Source organism: Bemisia tabaci, chromosome 10 (genome assembly GCF_918797505.1).
Source record: "Bemisia tabaci chromosome 10, PGI_BMITA_v3".
In the NCBI taxonomy this organism is placed as follows: Eukaryota; Metazoa; Arthropoda; class Insecta; order Hemiptera; family Aleyrodidae; genus Bemisia; species Bemisia tabaci.
In genome coordinates this window covers 1,748,156-1,768,624 of record NC_092802.1, presented here as the reverse complement: position 1 = coordinate 1,768,624, position 20,469 = coordinate 1,748,156, and the positions used below count along the sequence as shown (strand labels likewise).

Here is a 20,469-nt window from a genome sequence, read left to right as displayed (position 1 = left end):
GCCTTCAATCCATTTTCAGCCGATTCTGACTTTGCTCCAAACATCTGCGAGGATTCATTTAAAAAGGATACTTTAAGTGAAAAAAGTTTCCACATGTGTCAAAGAAATTTAACTCAAAAATTTCTTAACCCTCAATGGCATGGAGTTACCTACTTGTAACCCGCTTTTTGATTTTTTTATTGGAAATGAAACTCTTCCTCTAGGGCATGATGTAGCCTATGATGAATTACTTATTATTTGAAAAAAATGATTACTGAAATTTTGAAGAAAAAATTATGGAATGGATGTTACTGCAAGAGCTACAACATTAATATGAATCCTCCAGGATCCAAGACCCAAAACTTAATTCATACAATAGAGAGTTAGGTTTTACCAATAATTCACTTAGGATTTTTGGCATTTCCTTCATTGTCAGTAATTGTTCAAATAGAAATAAGACAGAGAGTAAAATAAAATATCAAATTTATTTTTTTCTATACAGTGATTAAAAATAACAATTTCAAAAATGGGTTTGTGATCTCATGTAAGTTCAACGAATTTCAAATAGGGCAAAAATTATTGAGCATTAGTTACTATAATACTCCGGCACCAAACCAAAAGACATTGATTTTGGAGGGGAAAATATGTCTTTACAAGTCGCTATTCCAAAAAGGGTAAATGACAGAACTAGCCTCGTTATGACTCCTAGACTTGACAGCAGTTCCAAACCTGAATGCAAATAATAGATATCGCCAGCTTACAATAGCTTTGCAACAGATCTTCAGCAGCACAATAATACATTGATATAAGATATCATTCATTAACTTAACGAAGACAGAAGACATTAAGGAACAGTTTGGTGCCGAGTAGTACTGAAAGAAAGGGTGAGGGTGTGGTAGAGAGACAGGATGTACATATGAGTGGCCATCTGCTCAGAATTGTAAAACAACTGAAGTATACAGAATTATCAAAACCGTATGGCATCTTGTTCCCTTAAGAATTAGACGCATTCATCACCATGCTGTTCGTACAAGTGCTTCCAAGAATATTAAAATAAAAAATGCAGCTGACATTTACATTACATTTAAGTCTGTAATGGTAGTTGTAATGGTTGCCAACACTGCTTTTAAATGGCTATTGATACAGCTGCTGCGTGATAAAAGAGAAGGTGAAACTCTATTTTGGCTGATAGACAGCACCAATTGCATGTTACTGGCACAGTGATGAATGTCCAATTTATTTATCATTACTTTTAAAGAAAATAGTACTCGTAAGAAAACAACAATTAACCATTGATGGATGACTCTTGAATTGAAGCAGAGAATAACTATTCAACATAATTGATAATTAAAAAGTAGTGGTGATAAGTGAGTAATGATCAGGAAAACGCAACATACGCAAAAAAAAAAAAAAAAACTAGCTAATCCGAGCCGCACTTTCATACTTGGCTGGAGAAATCATGTAATTCTGAAATTAATCAATGGATTCATCTGCAGAAAATAGAACAAATAAAAGAAGGGGGAGTTGGGTTAGGTTACAATGCAAATTAGGCTCCGGCATTAATTGCTGACAAATTTTGAATAACCTTACTGTAAAGGATCACACAAAAGAAGTAACGCATAGAAGGAGGAAGATCACATTTTAGAAAACAATTACTGCAAGAAACCCTAGCATTACAAGGCTGAAACGTTCTGTGATAAAAATTTGAGAGACATTATTTCAACAATTTCAGCAAAAAAGTTGGACCTCTGACTGAACAAGGGTAGGAGACAGAAATGGGGGAGGGAGTGAAAAATTTTTTGAGAGTCGAAAAGAACACACTAGTACCGGATGGCAGTTGGCCGATAGGAATCATTGGAAAAAAACACTTAATACCTAAATTTGGACTACATTTTGCAATTAGGAACAACAATATCTAGCTCAATTGATAAACAACGCATGTACTATTAGTTTCCCTATGCACATAAGTGTTTTTACAGATAAACCAGAAATTGTAGTTCCTTTTTGCGAAATGCCATCCATTTGACTAATTAAAAGCGGGTCCCAGTTCCGCAGCACGGACAGACAAACTCAGTCTTGATTAATGAGTTACAGGGTGACCCGTGCTCCAGAAGGGAGCAACAAATTACAATAACGATTAATAAAGGTATAAAAATATAAGAAAACGAATCACAGCCAAACTGATGATAAGTTTGGTTCATCTTTTTAATAATTGGCAGATTAGATTTAAATTTTGTTACACGCTCTTCCCTCTGCCGAATTTCATCAATTAGACGATGATCGCCAAGGGCAACTGAGTATTTTTATTCTAACAATCGCTAATATCATATTCATGCATTAACATCCAACGGTCAACCGAACAAAAGAGGGAAGAGTACATGAATTTCAGGCGAAAGTCCACCATCATGACATCAGACTACGATTTGAAAGCATAACGCTCAAGGCCCATGAAAAAAAAAAAATTAAATTGTTAATAAATGTTCATTATCACAGATTGAGACGAAACTATTTGCTAGATAGGATGCTGGAGTAAAATTCAAAGGCAAATGACCAGTATTCCAATTCTGGACAGAGCTGACTCTCCAAAACATTACATCACCGCATTACCATTCATTCTAGTCGAGTTCATGTGCTTTCATAAAGACCTTCACGAAAATTTAGCCTCATCGCTCTCTTTTTGAAATTGTTGGCGCAAATTTCCAGAAAATTTCCTTAACCATTTCAACAACAATCTCATGAACTTTCCTGATTTCAAAGAGCAAAACAGCGGATAAAAAAATATATAACACCCAACTTAATTTTACACACTCGTTACTAGCGAGATGTAAGAATAGGGAGAGGGCACGGATATTAAGTTGTATTTTTTCGTCTATCTAATTCACAGAGCTACTTTAAAAAAATAAAAAAAGATAGTAAAAATGTGTCACATTTGACACTCATAATTGAATAACATGATGAAGGACTACCGGAGAACAGCTTTTAAGCGCCTCATTTGGTTCATAATAACAGTACAAGAAAAAAAAATATTACCTCGTCTGATAAGGTAGGTAATAAAAACCAAACTTTTCGTATCTGTTGGCAGTGACAACAGGTTCTAGATCTCAGAAATTATGTGTCTTGATAAGTTATCAAATTCATGCGGACACAACAGTTCAAAAGAGTAAATCTAAGAGTGAATAAAATCGGTCTGATGACTAGTTAACATCAAAATCTTACTAAATAGCTGTTATTACCCGAAAAACTTAGCACTCGGGACTGACTCTATTTTTTCAAAGAGCATCAAGTAGCGACTAAACACCTTGAAACATAATTTGTCAAAATCAACAGTTAAAATCATCAATTTATCAAGAGAAAATAACACTTGGAAATGTACGGACAGTGGTAACTTGAGACAAGATGGGAAGATATGAATTAAAAAAATCATCTCACGGTTGCGGTGATGCAAGATGAACTAAAATCTCTTGCAAGACAATCATCGACAAGGAATTCTAAATTACATCGACCCCAAAAATTTTCTGAAAATTCTTTTACTTCTATCACTGCACTCCTCAATTATTTCCAAAAGTGATGTATCCTTTGAACTGATTTCATTTATTTTTCCCCAGGCTCCTAGTTTAAAAGGCAATTCCAGTTCTAGGGTGTCTGATTGGCTTCAGTCGCAATTCTTGATTGTACTAGCCGTTTCCCACTTAGCTTGCTGGATCAAAAAATCCCGAGCAGTGAATTCCGACCAATTTCCTAGAGAGTGTTTTAAAAACAAGAGCCGATACACTAAAGTAGGCAGCTTCAGAACAGTTTGGTCCCTGACTCTTCTCCGTACGGTAGAGACATAAACTCTCCAGGGTCCAAGACTTCCCTTAGAATGAGTACTGCGAGTCGCGCGAGGCACAGAAAACATCTGCAAGGAGCGCTGACCGCTCACGACCAATCAAAGAGCGAGAGTTCTCGGACGTCAGGATCTTCATCGACCTGGGCTAGGAGGCGTAATGATCGTCTGATCTCACGAGTTGGTACAACATCTAAAAACAGAAACGAGATGAGTTAAGATGTCACGATTACATTATGGAATTACAGCAAGACTTCATGCATACACATCTTCGGAGACAGCCACAAGAAATTGTCAGAATAGAATGTATTATTCCTTCTCTTGAAAAACAAGTCCAGAAAGAAATATGCAAAATCTTGAATGGAGCTGACAGCGTTTATGCTGTGGACAGCAGAAGATAAAACATCATATGTATGAATCTCCGGGATATCTGTTGAATCCGGCTCTATTTTACTAAGCCCGATTCAAAGCCCATACCCCTGGTAAAACATTTACATCTTTCCCTCTTTTAGTACAACTTAATTACCTGGGTAATATTCAGGAATAGAATTTTGCAGCACAATCAAACACGTGATTTAAATGATTGGCTCCTGGATTATGATATACATTGTAAAAATTGGAAGAGAATATGCACTTATCTTTAAAGAAAATTACAAGTTACAAGACATAGGAATCAAGATGACAAGGTTTCCATAATTTCTTTGTTTTTCGATTCCTTAACTTTCCCTTGACTCCATAATTTACCAATTTCCTGACTTTCGCTAACCTTTGAGTACTTTGACTTCTGCGAAAAGCTGCTCTCAAAGTTTTAAGACTCTACCTGCGAATGCCTTGATTTTTCTGGGTGACCATAAATTTGCTCACTGACAAAACATGATGAATGATTTTCACATGATGACAGTAAAAAATCTGACATATTCAAACAAAAGTTTGGGAAAATGTGTGAAACAGCAAAGGAACATCCCATGAAATTTCAAAGATTCATGAGAGTCAGTCATCTTTCAGAAAAATAAAATGAGACAGTATATAAGCAAAATAGCAAATCAAAATATGTGGTTTTAAAGTTTTCCCATCAGCACTTTTGAAACGAGAGATATCAAGCTAAGAGTAGACATTGAAATCGTAGAGGCCTTACCTCTCAAGTCACTTGTATTATTGATATCTCTCAGTGTTCGGGCTGTGGCTATCCGAACGTTGACGACCTTATCATTGCACAGGTTGAAGAGTTGCGGGAAGACAGTTGACGACAGACTATTCATGCCCGCTGCTCGATTTATGCAGAGCGGCGCAGCCAGGTTGGCGAACGTTTGTCGGTGCCTCCATTCAGTGCTCATTGCTAGGTGTTCCACGAACTTTTTCAGAACGTTCCCACACAGTTTCGAGTCATAGCTTAACACTTGCATTGATAGTTCGCACGCCTACAAAACAATTTTGAAAGGAAAAAATTGCGATTAGTGATTTAGGTAAGAATTTATTATAACAAGATATGTTCCCTTCATAAAATTCCACGCAACACTGAACATACAAAACACTTCTCAAATCAGCACATGCCAGAAAATTAACGTTCATGATTTAGATTAGGAAAGTAGATTATTTCTTGCTCAAAAGAAGAACCAAAATCAATACTGGGTGTATCAGAGAGAAGAAACAATCTGATTTGTTCAACACATCAACAGGTTTGGCAAAGCAAAATTGCATCTCTGCTGTACAACACGGGACTTGTAAACTTGTCGAGAAAAATCCAGCAGACAGAAAATTTTGCGATCGTAAAACTCACTAAAATTAGCATAAAACTCAAAGGACTCATGTGGAAATAGGCTCTCATTGCGAGCAGAAAGCTCATATAAGCGAACAAGAAAATGCTGTTATTTCACGAGACAACTTGTTGGCGAAAGTGCAAAATCCTGAAATAGTGAAAAGAATAATACGGTCCTCACCAAGTTAATCGCTTTCTGTCGAACGGCAGCGATTTTGTCTTGCAGCACTAGGATGACAACTGGTAAGATAAAGGTAAGAATATCACAAGCTGAGAACAGAGATACGACCGGGACCAATTGGTCGACCAGTACTTCCCGCAACCTGAAGTCGGGACACAGGAAATCCGGAAACCGTGTCAGGAACGTCATCCTTGCCGACGAATTTAAACTCTGAAAGAGAAACAAGAACGAATAAACACCTGCTTACATGAATTAATTAGAATACAAAGCAAGATGCTAATACTTGATTAGTGCCCCCATTTTCCGCCCGAATCAGACTCAAATAGAGAGTTTTAACCATCTCCTAGGTCACAATACATTTTGTTTGATACTTGATCATGGTTTCCGACATTTCTTCATTTTCTGATTACTGAACGTTTTTCGCTTACCTGCAACTTAAAATTTTCGAATTATCAGACTTCTTCTATCCCTTGCACAAAACTTTCCCTAAGATTGCTTCATTTTCATTTACGCTGACTTCTGTGAAATGCTGTGCACTAAACTCCCTGACTTTTCTGGTTTTCCAGACTACTAGAAAATGTATTCAATGACAGGTTAAACGGTACACCCGATGAAAAATACAACATTTCAAAATAGAACATTTTAGAAAGAGAGAATTTACTGGAAAATTTTTCTCCTTTTAAATTAAACGTTATCTTCTCTGAAGAGACCAATGATTCATCCATTTTCTTGGCTTTAAGCACATTTCAAAGCTATCCAAAGAGAAAAAAATGAAAGAGCAAAAATTTTTAATAGTGAATGCCATGAGTTTTAGTCAAGGAAACATGCTGAGCTGCTGAAATGAAACATATACTTACACCTAGAAAGGAGGCCATATGGCTTAACGTGCCAATGCGGACTGGCTCGAGATCCTCCATGATGGACTTAAAAACTGGTAACAAATCCTCTTCCGTCTGCTCTTTGGACAGCATTAACGCCAACTCGTGGATGATCGTCGAAATCGCAGCACGTATCTTCCACTGAAATAGCGAGAACATATCGTCACAAGACTATTCTATAAATTTTTTTAAAAATTTCTGCACTGTAATCAGTATGCCATGAAACCCACAAAAACGGTAAAATCTTAATTTTGAAAACAATATGAAGAGCCATAATTCATGGTTCCGTATGGAATTCTTGCATAATTTTTGAGTGTTGTATGCACAACCCCTGAAAAATCGTTGAAATTCATGGAAAATGAAAACATTTTATGGAAATTTCATTAAACATCTCGGTTTACACAGCGTAGCTATTACGAAAAGTTAGCTCACCACCATCATTACCAATTGCTTCACTCTTACAGAACAGATCGTAACCAGAAGAATCAATCACCTTAGCAGTGAACAGTTAATCTAAAAATATTTTCGTGACCAATTCAAAAGGGGGGACCAAAATTTCAGCTCAGAACATAAAATGTTTGAAGTTCAGTGAATGAAAGGCTTCAGGTCTACAGAACTATGCTGATGGTTTGAAGGAGGAATGGAACTTACATCTTCATGAGCAGCGAGAAGGTTGAAGGCTGACTTAAGTAGATGCCAATTCTTCGGGCCAATAGTGAAAGCGACTGGCGGCAAGTATATCGCCAGCGAGTCGCATGCAGTTGTATTCATGGCCCAGCGCAATCGCTGCTGAGGCAGGTACGCTTTCACCAGCTTTGATGAGACCAACATTGAAAGTTCTTTGCTCTTTTCTGAAACAGGAGGAAGGAATCGTGAAGAAACACATTTGTGGTCTTTGAAGAGGCAAGGAACTGTAAAAGAAAGCGTTTCTTATTCTATCAGTACTGTTAAAGGAGGGTACGGCTAGGTCAGAGGGAGGATTTATCCTATTTGTTCACATTATCAATTTTTTTATAGTAATATCAGCATCACTTGTAACAAAATAATAATTTTTCCTGTCAGGCCAAAAAAAATAGCACAAGAAAACGGATAAAATTCGGTCACTTGATGCCCTTGCTGCACAGCAACATGATGAAAACAAGATGTTCCTTACGTCGTTCACTGTGATTGTCATGGTCTTAAAACCAACAAAATAGCGGTTACCAGGCCCACTTTTGACTCATGCCACCAACAAAATGAAGGTGCAAATTGACAGTGAAATAATTCGGATTTTTTAACATGATAAACTACAGGTAAGAATATACATACCTTCATCGTATATTTCTAAAGGTGAGCCAACAGATATACTCGCTGACTTCAAGGGTTTCTTTGCTATACTTTTCCTTGTTTCTTCACTGTTTAACCGATTCCAGAAATCTTCCATCTGAAAGAGAGAATTCGATTATAGTTAGAGCTTTCTTACATTTCTAAAAGGAAAAATAGTTCAGTAATCATTTGGGTAAAGAAGGACAAGCTACGATCCAGTTGACTTTTGACGGGCTATCATCTGTCATTGACGACACATCAGTAAGATTTCATAGATTAAGTCTACTCATTCTGTCCGTGAGAATTATTCATGAAAAATAGATCTACGTACTTTATTGATGAGTAATTGAATAGCTTTGGTTACCCAAAGTTTTTTAATAATTAAAGGTGAGATATATCATAGGAGTTTCAATTCGAGCTACAGTCAATGCCACAGAAAGTACTGCCTGTTGAGTATTATTTAAGGGTTAATTCTCAAGTATGTGCGCTTGTTCGAAAAACTTTGCTGTTGTTGAAGCCGCGCCTAACTCTTGAACAAAAGACTGGGCTACTCATCTGACTGTTCTTCAGCTGCCACTTTTCATGGCACTGACTCAAGTTCATCTGTTTTACCACAAGAAAATAAAAATGAAAAATTTTGGTCATGAGGGTGTCATGAACCAGGGTGTCTACTAAAACAGGCTGGCCAAAAATCAGTACTTTTACAGTACATTCCCATCAAATTCAGGACCTCCTCAAAAGAAAAATTTAGTCCTTTCTCAGTACCTCCATTCGACAAAATTCGAAATTCTCTCTCAAATTGCAACAATATCAATAATGAAAAAAATTCCGGACTTTCTTTTAAAATTTCCGCACTTTTTCAGTACTTCCCAACCGCCCTTAAAAAATCAGCACTATTTCCAGACTTTCCGGACTTGTAGACACCCTGCATGAACTCAAAGACAATTTTAATATTACATGAAGCAGCTACTAGGGAAATTATTGCAGATATATATTGAGGACTTACCGATCCAACATTGTCTGCCCACTTGTCTTTCATGATATCGATGACCTCTGGATGTACGAAGCAATCGTCAATGGGCTCACGCCAGTACTGGAAGCTCTTGAACTCTTCTTCATGCTGGATCAATTCATTGAAGCCAAAAGGATCTTCTATGTTCTTTGAGCTAATAGGATAAGAGAGTTGTAGAGACTCATTAGAGAATAATATACGAAAAAACTACGGATCGTGTTAGATACATCAATAGGTAAGATTGTATAGATATAAATTAATTCAACATGTAAACAAAGCCTCAAAAGTCAATTGAGTAATCAGGGTGTCTACCAGTTATAAAAAACAAAAATTGGAGACTTTAGGGGACTTTGAGGGGTGTTCTTTTCAAGAAAATCAAGGATTTTTTTCCTGAAGAGCGTTTTTTAAGGGCGTTGGAATGCGTATTTTATACGACTAATTTTACAAGTCATGTTGAACCAATGAAAACATATGAAAAAACAAGCAACACTTCAGTTTTTTCTTCCTGGTTATACTGCGCCACCGCGGCTGGCAGGAAAATTAGAAAATACCGGTGTTAAGAACGATTTTAGTCATTTTTTAGGGACCTGAACAAGGAAACTGGGGACTTTCTGATATTTCAGGGACCAATAAACACCCTAGTAATCTGCGGGAACATTTTTCTTGTGACAGATTGTTGATTCTTGTAAGTATGAAATGGCAATAAAAAGTGAAATTGTTAGGAGTATTCTCATGTTCAGCTTTTCTTTCCTAATTCCTAAAATTTTTGTTTGACGTTGTGTTCTATTGCTTTGAACCAAACGACGCATCGAATCACTATCTAATTTGATCTATTGGAGAAAAGTTCGTTATGATGCTAAGATCAAAATACGGAAACGATAACTTAGATTTGATCAAGCATCAAGCTGTCTATCATAGCAAGTTGAACACCAACATAATAAAAATTGTTTGAATGAAAGAGGAGCTTTACTTAAAACGAGAGAAAATAGGATCCTGTGCGTCTAAAGTTATGAATAGAATTTCATTGCTTTAAAGAAAAACTGTACAGGGAGAGCTGTTATGCGAGTCAAAATAAAAATTCTTACGGTGGCGATTCGTCGGAGTCCTTGGTCGAGAAACAAGAAGTGTTGTTCTCATGAAACCTCCAAATGCCGCCTTTGTTATAACTGGTCAGGCTGAAATTCATCTCAAATCTGCAATCAAAGCACACAAACACAACCGTCAGTTGTAGGTATCACTTAACAAGTGATCTTGATAATCACAGAATAGTATGATAGGAATCTTCAATAAAAACCACTGGGAGCGGACAAAAAATTAACGGATCTTTCAAGACCCTGGACACAATCTCAAGAAACAAATAATAGTAGAAAATGTAAAAATAAGAGTCTTCAATCAGAAATTTCTTAGATATATCATCCACAATCAAAGAGAGTCCCAAGCTAATAACATCACTTTGAACTGGGTTGGGTGAGATAGAGTATGAAAGAAAATCGAGTGAAATAAAGAGGAAAATGAGGCCGTTTCACGATGAGAAGAAGAATTTAGAATATTTTCTATCAGAGTTGTGTATCAGTTTGATATCATTGTAATCAAAGAGATTCCCACACTAACGTCATCATGAAAAGTTGAACTAGGGGTAAAAATCGGTTCAAGGAATTGTTTTAACTCAAATTACCGGTAACTATTATAAGATGCTTATATCAGAAGTGTGTAAAAAGTACATTTCATGGTGAATCAAAGAGATTCCCTCACAAAATATCATCATTCAAAGCATGAGTCCAAGTTGGACAGTTTTCTAAGTTCTGGTTTACTATTACTGATACAGTAAAAATTCATCATGAAAAATCTTTCTTCAAAACAGAAAAAAGAGGGGGAAAAACAATTTGCTGGATTTGTGCCACTGCTGACCAAAGAGAAAGGGATACCGATACTTGAGTAAATATTAGACAATGTTTAATGATTAGATGTTAGAAATGGGCTTCTATTATTGATTTAGTTCATTGCTGCAAAAAACTGGAGAACTACTTGTTTCAAAGTTTGCTGTACCTTAACAACCTGAAATATATTGGTTTATCTTACCCAAATTCGGAATTATTCAGGTACGAGAGCACAACATCACAGTTTTGATTCAGTTCCAACGAAGCTATTGGCGTATGGGCTAACGTTGTGATGAAAGGACAAAACGTGGGAAAGTAAGCAGCGAAGAGATTCATATTGTCAAGGGCATTCTGTCGGTCGAGCAGTCTGTAATAGACTGGCGCTAGAACTGTGATGCGGAGTTTCATTGGTAGTTTACTAGAGAGAGCCACAATGCCTAGCAGACACGGTGCACGTACTTTGCTGTCTTTATCGTGGCACAGTCGCAGGAACGCAGGTAGCTGGAAAAGACAAGAAAATTAATGAGTGATGGAGTGAAAATTACACTCTTACACATGGTGCGAATAAGAGTTTATAAATTGAGGCGATTTCCAAGATTTGTCGAGATAAACCAGCTTTGAACCAACCAAGGTCATTCTGTGTTATTGCTCAAGATTGATGGTACGAAAAGGACAGAAGGAGTGCAGAAAACTATTTTTCAATTTTTTCAGGCAGCTTTCACAAATTTTACAGCTGACTTCAAATTGCTAGCCACATAAGACTTTGCACTTCAATCCAGGGAGGAAAGTAGCATGCTCAATTTTCAAAAATCGATTTTATTTACTTAATTGAAGTATATAATGGGATAAACCATCAAGATAATTGATTAGTGATCAACTCCAGGATTATTATTCTTTTTTTATTCTTCTGACTGACTTCCTTATAAATAGGAAACAAAAGCATAGGAGGTACTTGCAATCTTACCAGTTGTGTTTCGACAGCTGATTCACTAATAGCGTAGGCCATCTCATGAATTTTATAGACACATAACCTTCGGACTTCATAGGTTTTGTGGGTTGTAAACGAGATGTACCGGGGTAGGAAGTGTTTCTCTGCTATCTCTGAACTGAATATGCATGCGAGTTTTGTCATGAGCTGTGAAACAAAAAACCAACTCAACTTTGAGACAAGAGCAAAAAATAGGGAGCAGAACAAATAACAATTGTTGGAAACTGATTAAAATAAAAATAAAAATCAAACAATTGAAACGAATTAATGACAAAGGAAGGAAAATTATACCTCATTGCTACTCACATTATGGTTACACTGAGGTTTTCAACAACTTCAGCTCAGCATACATTCACTATGTTCATCAAACAATAAAACAAGACAAAAACTTGAAAAGATTCTTAAGGATGCCCCAAATTGAGGGAATTGGATAAAATGAAATGTCCTTGGTACATGTGACTCCATGACCGCCACATGCAGAATCTTTGACTAAATACCCAGGTGAGGCAGTGGTACTGCCGATACTGAATGCACTAGCCAAAGACCAGCTATTTAAAAATGCCCAGGTGTAAACTGTTGTTATTTTGAGCGAAATTTTAATTTGGGTTGTATACTTCTCTCGGTCATTTCATTTACAACTGCTGAGGTAGGATTTTCAGAACTGTTTCTGATAATTACTGAGGCAGTCAAAGAGATACATTCGTAGCAAGAACAAGATTGCCCAATCAGTGAGCTTTCATACGTTTCCTGCCAAAATCTGTACACATATGTGACCCTGCCTGGCAAAAAAGACAACAAAAAAATGGCTACATGTCAATATTAAAGATAGCCACATTGCCAGCATTCTAAATCAAGTGCATCAAAGATACACACTTGGTGCTTAGTTAAAAAGTAGACCTACAGACAGTGTTTTAATCCCTTGCAATAAAATAGAAACTCGCCGCCAAACAAACCAGTTATCATGTTTCGGCCGATGACGGACACCTAAAAACTGGTCACTTTAATCGACTGGGCAGAAAACGTATGAAAAGTTTGGAGACTACAGAAGGAGAGTAGTTTACCGAAGATAAATGTTAGCGATTACTAATCTAACAGTTGCCCTGTACAACTACTACAGCTGGTTGGAATGCCTATAAACTTGAACATATGTTATCAATTCAAAATTTACTCAAGGAGTCAACTAGAGTTCCATTAACAGAAGACACAAGGTAGTAAAGGCAATGAAAATTGTGTCAATTTTAGTAACAGAACTTGTAATATAAACTAGTGGAGCTTAGCAGTATATTTTCCTGGATGTAAAATTCAAAACAAAACAAGACATCAGAGAAGTTCTTAATTTACTTTGTCTGAAATACTAAAACACATCACCAGCTTCCCTGTATAAAATATTCGCTGCCACTGTGTTTAATAAGGCCAGCTATGGCAGGTTCCTTGAAAACTACAATTGTGATCTTCATTACACACAAACTCTTCGCTAAGTTTAATGGAATTTTTAATCGCACAGAATTTCAGTCAAAAAGGAAGCCACAAAGCTAGACTGAGAGCAATCTTGACACAAATTGGTCCAGGTCATTTTCGGGAGTTTAGTAGCTTGTACATAGGTGAGTACAAAAAAAGGACAGAGAACTTCTTAAATGTTCCTTCAGCAAAAAGGTAATTATTTAACAGACTTTTAATAATGAAAAGAAATACTGAAGATTTAATTTTACTGCGAGACTTCAGGAGCTTGGAATTTAATAATCTTAAGTATATAATCTCAATAATCTTCAGTAATGTCAGAACTTTATCAGTCGATACCTCTTAATTTTTCCCCTAAAAAAGATACATTTTGAGTGGAATTTGAATTGAGGTTGGTAGTACATATATCTGGCTGGAAGATTCAAATTACTTTATATAACTTAAATCAAGATTATCTGACTGAACTGATAGGTTTAAATCAAGACCAACCCACACAGGTCAGGGATTCCTGAGGATGAGTTTTCAGAATTTTAAATGCAACGCATTTTTAAAGTGAGTTGTACACTGGCTGCGGTCAGGAGAGGACTGAATGGAAGGGTGGTTTGGAAAGAGATGCGCAGTGACAGACCTGCGTAGATTTGTCTTGGCCTAAAGGTGACAGCAACTTACAAATTAATGATGAGGGCTTCCAAAGAAGTCTAATTACAGGAAGCTAATACAAAGTACAAATCAGACTGGAGACAATGCACAGTGATATTGATTTAACAGGATGAGACGAGCATTAAATACAACCTTGGAAAATCAAAATTTACAGTTCCGCAGTATTCAGGTGTTCCTTCAATCCTACTCACCGTGCTACATTCTCCAGTGACTAAGCCAGTTCTCTAATTGCAGCACATATTATACAGGGTGATCCAAAAGTCCCTTCCACCCCCTCTAACTTTTTACCTAATTGAGATAAAGATTTGAAACTTGGGGGATATTCCTAGGTCAAAGGGAGCTACTTTTTGGCACCCCTAAAATTTTCAGGGGGGCCCCCCTTGGGGGGGCAACGGCCCCCAACTTTGAATTTTCAAATGGGAAGACCCCCTTTGTGATAGCTCGTTCGAAAGAGCATAAAAAAAGAAAACTTTTCGCGCAAACCCGAAGTCAATATCTCAAACCCTTTCAAAATGGCGGCCGGTTAAAGTTCAAAATGGCCGAAATTTCACACCGGTTATTTTTCGATGGATTTGCGCGAAAATCGGTATGTAGGGGTATTTTGACACGAGAAAAACGAATTTGACGTTAGATTATCAAAAAAAAACAAAATTTTCAAAATGGCCGCCGGTTAAAGTTCAAAATGACCAAAAATTTATTTTTCATAAATCTAAGTTCAAATGTGTTTATCTTATGCCAAATTACTCTCAAATTCCAAGTTTTAGGCAAATCCATCAGGAAAAACCCAAGGTGACAATTTTCGGCCATTTTAAACTTTAACCGGCGGCCATTTTGGAAATTTCGGTTTTTTTGAAAATCTAACGTCAAATTCGTTTTTCTCGTGTCAAAATACCCCTCCATACCGATTTTCGCGCAAATCCATCGAAAAATAACCGGTATGAAATTTCGGCCATTTTGAACTTTAACCGGCCGCCATTTTGAAACGGTTTGAGATATTGACTTCGGGTTTGCGCGAAAAGTTTTCTTTTTTTATGCTCTTTCGAACGAGCTATCACAAAGGGGGTCTTCCCATTTGAAAATTCAAAGTTGGGGGCCGTTGCCTCCCCAAGGGGGGCCCCCCTGAAAATTTTAGGGGTGCCAAAAAGTAGCTCCCTTTGACCTAGGAATATCCTCCAAGTTTCAAATTTTTATCTCAATTAGGTAAAAAGTTAGAGGGGGTGGAAGGGACTTTTGGATCACCCTGTATAAACTGAACACTTCCACAAGCTGATAAAGTAGAATTTGAATTGATAATCGTTTCCAGAGTTAAGTTCTCTCATTTGACTTCACTTGGAAAAATTTTAACGTTAACTGAATTTAAAGCAATCAATGGCATTTTACTCGTTAACAGGCACGAGTCAGAGCCTCTTTCAGGGCAAAACTCAGTAAATAGTGATTTTTTTTTAAAAAAAAAAGAAGATAAGTTTCATTAGAAATTTCTAGACTAAGAGAAAAATGAAATAGGTTTCTGGACTACGATACATATTCAAATTACTTTCTTTGATTTAAATCATCACTTCCTACTATTATGGTAGTCAACAAAATTGTTCGGCTAGCCTTAGATTACGGAGCCACAGAAAATTACTTCCTGAAAAAAGTCCAAATCACTAGTCAATTTCGTTTGAGGAAAGGTTCCTGAGAAGCAAAGTTGTTCTGATACCTGTTGGCGCTCATCAAAGCTGGCTGTGATATGATCAAAAACACATTTCACAGACACCTTGACGAGTGCTGCCAAGCTCATTATTACAGCAACTTCTTTGATTGACAATATCCCGGTCAGCCACAGCATCATTTCGGTCCTGTCTGGTAGTTTCAGTGCGCCCCAACACCATCGCTCATCAAAGCTGGCTGTGATATGATGGCAAAGAGACACATGACAGCCACTTTGTGAGAGACGAGTACGGGAGTCCACCCAGCAAGGCGGCGACATATGACAGGAACAAACTTCGGCTAGGCGCCTTCTTGGAAGTCCCCAGGTTGGTGATGGAGGTGAAATGTCCCAACGTCCGGCACGTCAAAAATGGCTGTGATATGAACTGTGATACCAACACTTCACAACCATTTGACGAACGGACGAAGAGAAACAGCGCTGGCAACTGGTCCTGATAAATCATTTACTGTGAACACTGCTTAAAGAATCTTCATATGAAAATTGATTACTCTGTAAAATAAAACAATGAGTCCCAGGGTTCATGACTGATAATCAAAATCAAGGGACTATTTCCAATACTTTTAAATATGTAGAAAATTGCCTTTAATACCTTCATGAATCCTATAAAATAGAAGTTTAATCTTTCAGTACCTTTACTTTCTACTGAATACATGAAATGAAGCAAATCTGCAACGTTCAGACAGCGTAATTTGGCATTTTTAAGGACTGTGCAAAAAGAAAACCAACAGTCCAAACTGTGGTAAAGAAAATCACCAGATAAAAGATGTAAAATTCATAGATCTTCTTGGAACAAAGAAAAAAAGCAACAGTTCAAACGGTTGTGAAAGAACTCACCGGATAAATGATGTAAAATTTATGGATTTTTTTTGGAACACTAAGGTAATTTTCCAAAATTCAAGGATTTAGTCAAACAAATACATTTACCATTTATTATTTACTATTCATTTACTTTTTTTTATTTTGTGGGACTTTCTTAGGAGTCTTGAACCCTGGGGCTACTGTTCCACTTCGTATCTAGGACAGTACCCAAGATAATGAAAATATATCCTTAGGTTGAATTTTAAAACATGGATGACTTTGTAAGTGCAATATGCAATATAGAAAATGATGAAAAACTGAAATTCAATTGAATCTTATCTTTAATAGTCGAGGGCCTTCCCTGAAGCCAAACCTTACTTTTGTGGTCTTAACAGCGAATAGAGAAAACTCCTTGATAAGCAGAGAGACCATTTAAAAATATCAGAGGTACAAAAAGATTCAATTCTAAAAAGCTTTAAAAAATAACGAATACTGATAACAAATCAATAATTTCAAACGATTAGTGAATGAGAGGGCTAGATCCAGCATGCTCGAAATAGAAAAAGTAGAAGAGGCACGTCACACCACCATTTGGCATAGTTAGGGTCAGAGGAAAAGAGTTTGATAAAATACTCAACTAAAAAAAAGAAAAGAAAAGAAAGGGGAAAAAACCCCTATGAAGGTAGAGTTAATGACTTCATGGAATTGGTTAAACATATTTTGGTTCACCAAATAGAAGAAGGAGGCAAAAATACTGACCTTCTTCATTTATAATTCACTAGTAGTCACACAGAACGTGTTGCACTTTAAGAAATACCAACTCATTAATAAGTTTCAAGCGATCTCTACGGAAAGGAGAGAAAAAGGATACTTTATGTTTCGGGAAAAGAAATTGTGGTACATGACTTTTTCCACCTTTGAGAAAAGTATGGTTATCCTGAGTCAGTGTCTGATTATACAATGAATAAATACAATTAACATAGCTTCCACTTAAATTATGATTACTGGTGCTACGGACAGGTAGTCAACGTACAAGCTAACTTCCCAGACAAAAAAGTTCAATAACGCACATAACCCTACTACATTTTAGTAATTTTAGTCATCATTCTGTAATTAATTACTGGTCGCAATTAGTCATGACTATGTTTAAAGCTAAATATGCAATGTTAAATATTCAAGCTGTGATGCCAAAAAAAAATGTTAAATCACTCCTAGAGAATTGTTAAAGTTTTCAGAAAACTGTGTACAAATGTGCTCCCACAAAGGGACAATGAATTGGAGCAAGTATTGAACTGACGGAGTTTGTTCAAATTTTCAGTTGTGGTCTTGAAAATTACAGTTTACCGAAAATTTTCATGCTAAAGAATTACACAGTGAGAGTGAGTTCGGTGTTCATTTTGAATACAACTGAAGTGGGTTCATAGTTACAATCTAACACTTAATTTCTGACGCGAAAGACTCTAAAAACTGTATCCCGAAATGCATGGAACAAGTCTTAGGGAAGCGTCTACCGGTTGAAAAAGAGTGGATAAAATTGAAAAGAACAAGAGACTGCTGAATCTTTGTAAATCATGCTAATTTCTAAGGCTGAGCTCTAAATAAATACATTTGACAGGAAGCTCCATTGTGGGATATTAAATTTACGAATGAACATCAATTTGATAAAATAATGATGACTAGAATGGTGAACATTAGACACAACGGAACTGTTGTCAACATGAAGTAAGTTTACACACTTTAAGAGTGCCATTGAAGATCAGCTGTCTTCAGGGCAGCGTTGGAAGTACATACGAGATCCAAACCTGCCAATCTTCTGGGGTGGGTAAACAAATTTGATGAAGTCTCTACCAACATTCTTGGCATGTCAGGTTGAGAGGGAAAAGTAAATTCCTTTTAAGAGACTCGGCTTGCACAGAAAATGGTAATTTGATGTCGTCTCATCATGTAAAAAAAATAGAAAGGAAATCAGAGCTCTGAAGTGAGACACTGAATGTTTAAATCCTTGAGTCATAACATCAATGAAAAGGGATGGTAATGATAAAAAACAACAGCTTAGATTTGGGGTGATGTATCAGGGATACTTGACCTCAATTCTCTTAAAAATACAGTTCGTGCTTAATTTCTTCTTGAAGGGTTGAGTGGATGATGATTAGCGGTGATCCATAGGATGAAAGTTGATGAGATCACCTCAATTTCAGTTCATCAAAGTGGCTGTGATATGAGAAATAATCCAAACCATTCCACAACCATTTTGATGACCCAAACAGAGGTCTTTCGTAGATCCAGAAAAACGATGATTTCGGCCTTGGTCACTTCAATGTCGTAATGGACTCATGAATGGGACAAAATTTCACGGAGTGAGGCAGAACTTAGGTACAGCAGACTGGATGAAGGGCTGGTGTTATTTTTTCTTTCTTTCTCAGGGTTGCGACAGATTTTAGGCAATAAAATTCCCTGGCACATTTTGGTAAAATTTCCAGACATTGTCAGATATGCTAGATGATAAGGAGGCCATAGTTCAGAATAGTTTTTAGGCAAAATTCGTTGTTCAAAACGTCAAACCCATTCCAGAAGGCAAATAAAGATGACTCAACAATTTTTCCCAGCCACTGTTTGTAATTTCCCCTCGTATTTCTAGGTTTTCCCTGACTTTGAAAACTTCCTGACAATTTCCTGTTTTCCCTGACGGTGACACCTCTGCTTTTTTCAATTTGAGGAGAAAACCCACTTATTTTTGATTCAAGCAGATTGCTCAGAAAGAACTAATTAACATTCTTTGAAATTTACATTTCTATTTTACTCTCATAGTTGCTGAATAATTAAATATGTAGAAAAAATAGCTCATATTAATCTTGTGAAATATACTGCAATCACATTTCTTTCAGTCTCAGAACATTGGCAAATTGTCTTCGAATAGCAGGTCCCAACGGTAGCAGCTCCACAGCAGGCAAGAACGATGCAGATGGCAGGAACGATGACTGAGTAACTAGCAGAGAGCAGTGCTCATCAAAGCTGGCTGTGATAGACGTGCAAAGTGCCCTATAACAGGCCTGCTTTGACGGCACCCCTCTCGGCCATACAAGCACTTCTGCGCAAACGAACAACACAGCACACAGAATGAAGGATCACAGACATAGTCGCATGAAAGACAAGGTAGTGAGACAAAATTATCGACACATCTCACTACCCATGTCTTTCACGCGAAATAAGTCACTTACAATTGCTCCACAACACGGACGGTTTGGACAAAAGATGCCATCAGAGCTAAAAGTTTGATGATTTCTTGAGGCTATTTTAAATTTCTTCTTTTACAAAAAATCTAGAGGGAAGAAAAATGTTTCCAGCTGGAATTATCTGGTAACATGATTTGATAGTATTAATAGCTGATTACGAATTGCTGACTCTCTTTAATGTCTCCGTACTGGACTTTGGTAGCACAACTGTTTCCAAACTGAAAGCTAAACAACAGTGATTCTCACCTATTCCTGAATCTTTTCTTGTCATATGATAGAAAAGCTTAGGCATGATGATAAAGTTTTAATGTTACACAGGATTTCTCATGAAGAGCAGCTATTAGAGCCACCAGAACTGACATACGGGAGGATTGAATGGAGTTCTTGACAGTGAATAGAATTTATTACTTCTTAATGCTCTACCTTGTACTACTAGATTAAATGTAAGCTTTACTTTCTGGAACTCCGACTTAAAATCGTACAGAATCAGCAATCACACGGAGACATGTTGTACAATTTCAGAGTTATCTGAATGTTTACATAGACATGAACTTGAAAAAACAGTAAATAAGAATTTATTTAGATTGTCTGTTGAATCTTCAGCTTTTTACTGATCAGACCAGTATCGTGAGTGCTCTAGGTCATCAAAAAAAAAAAACTTCCTATCTAAACATTTGGTACTCTCCTAAACTTACAATGAGAGGGGAAGACAGAAGTTGGAATTTTTGTCTGACTGAATTAGAGGTTCAAACTATCATCAATGAGAATAAAAAGATGGGGAACATGGCACATCACTAGAGGGTTTTG

General features: G+C 36.8%; 1 protein-coding gene across 1 annotated transcript in view; it reads right to left on the bottom strand.

Annotated features, from left to right (window-relative positions):
* Positions 1–445: 445 nt before the first annotated feature.
* The window catches only part of LOC109035119 (uncharacterized), a 69,553-nt gene continuing 49,529 nt past the window's right edge, over positions 446–20,469 (bottom strand). The window contains exons 6-15 of the mRNA XM_072305290.1: positions 11,779–11,949; positions 11,017–11,315; positions 10,023–10,130; positions 8,932–9,091; positions 7,929–8,043; positions 7,272–7,471; positions 6,600–6,761; positions 5,743–5,952; positions 4,941–5,223; positions 446–3,998 (exon numbers count right to left, since the gene is read on the bottom strand). Of these exons, the coding sequence (XP_072161391.1) occupies positions 3,898–3,998; positions 4,941–5,223; positions 5,743–5,952; positions 6,600–6,761; positions 7,272–7,471; positions 7,929–8,043; positions 8,932–9,091; positions 10,023–10,130; positions 11,017–11,315; positions 11,779–11,949 (1,809 nt within the window). The 3' untranslated portion in view covers positions 446–3,897. The remainder of the gene's footprint in view (positions 3,999–4,940; positions 5,224–5,742; positions 5,953–6,599; positions 6,762–7,271; positions 7,472–7,928; positions 8,044–8,931; positions 9,092–10,022; positions 10,131–11,016; positions 11,316–11,778; positions 11,950–20,469) is intronic.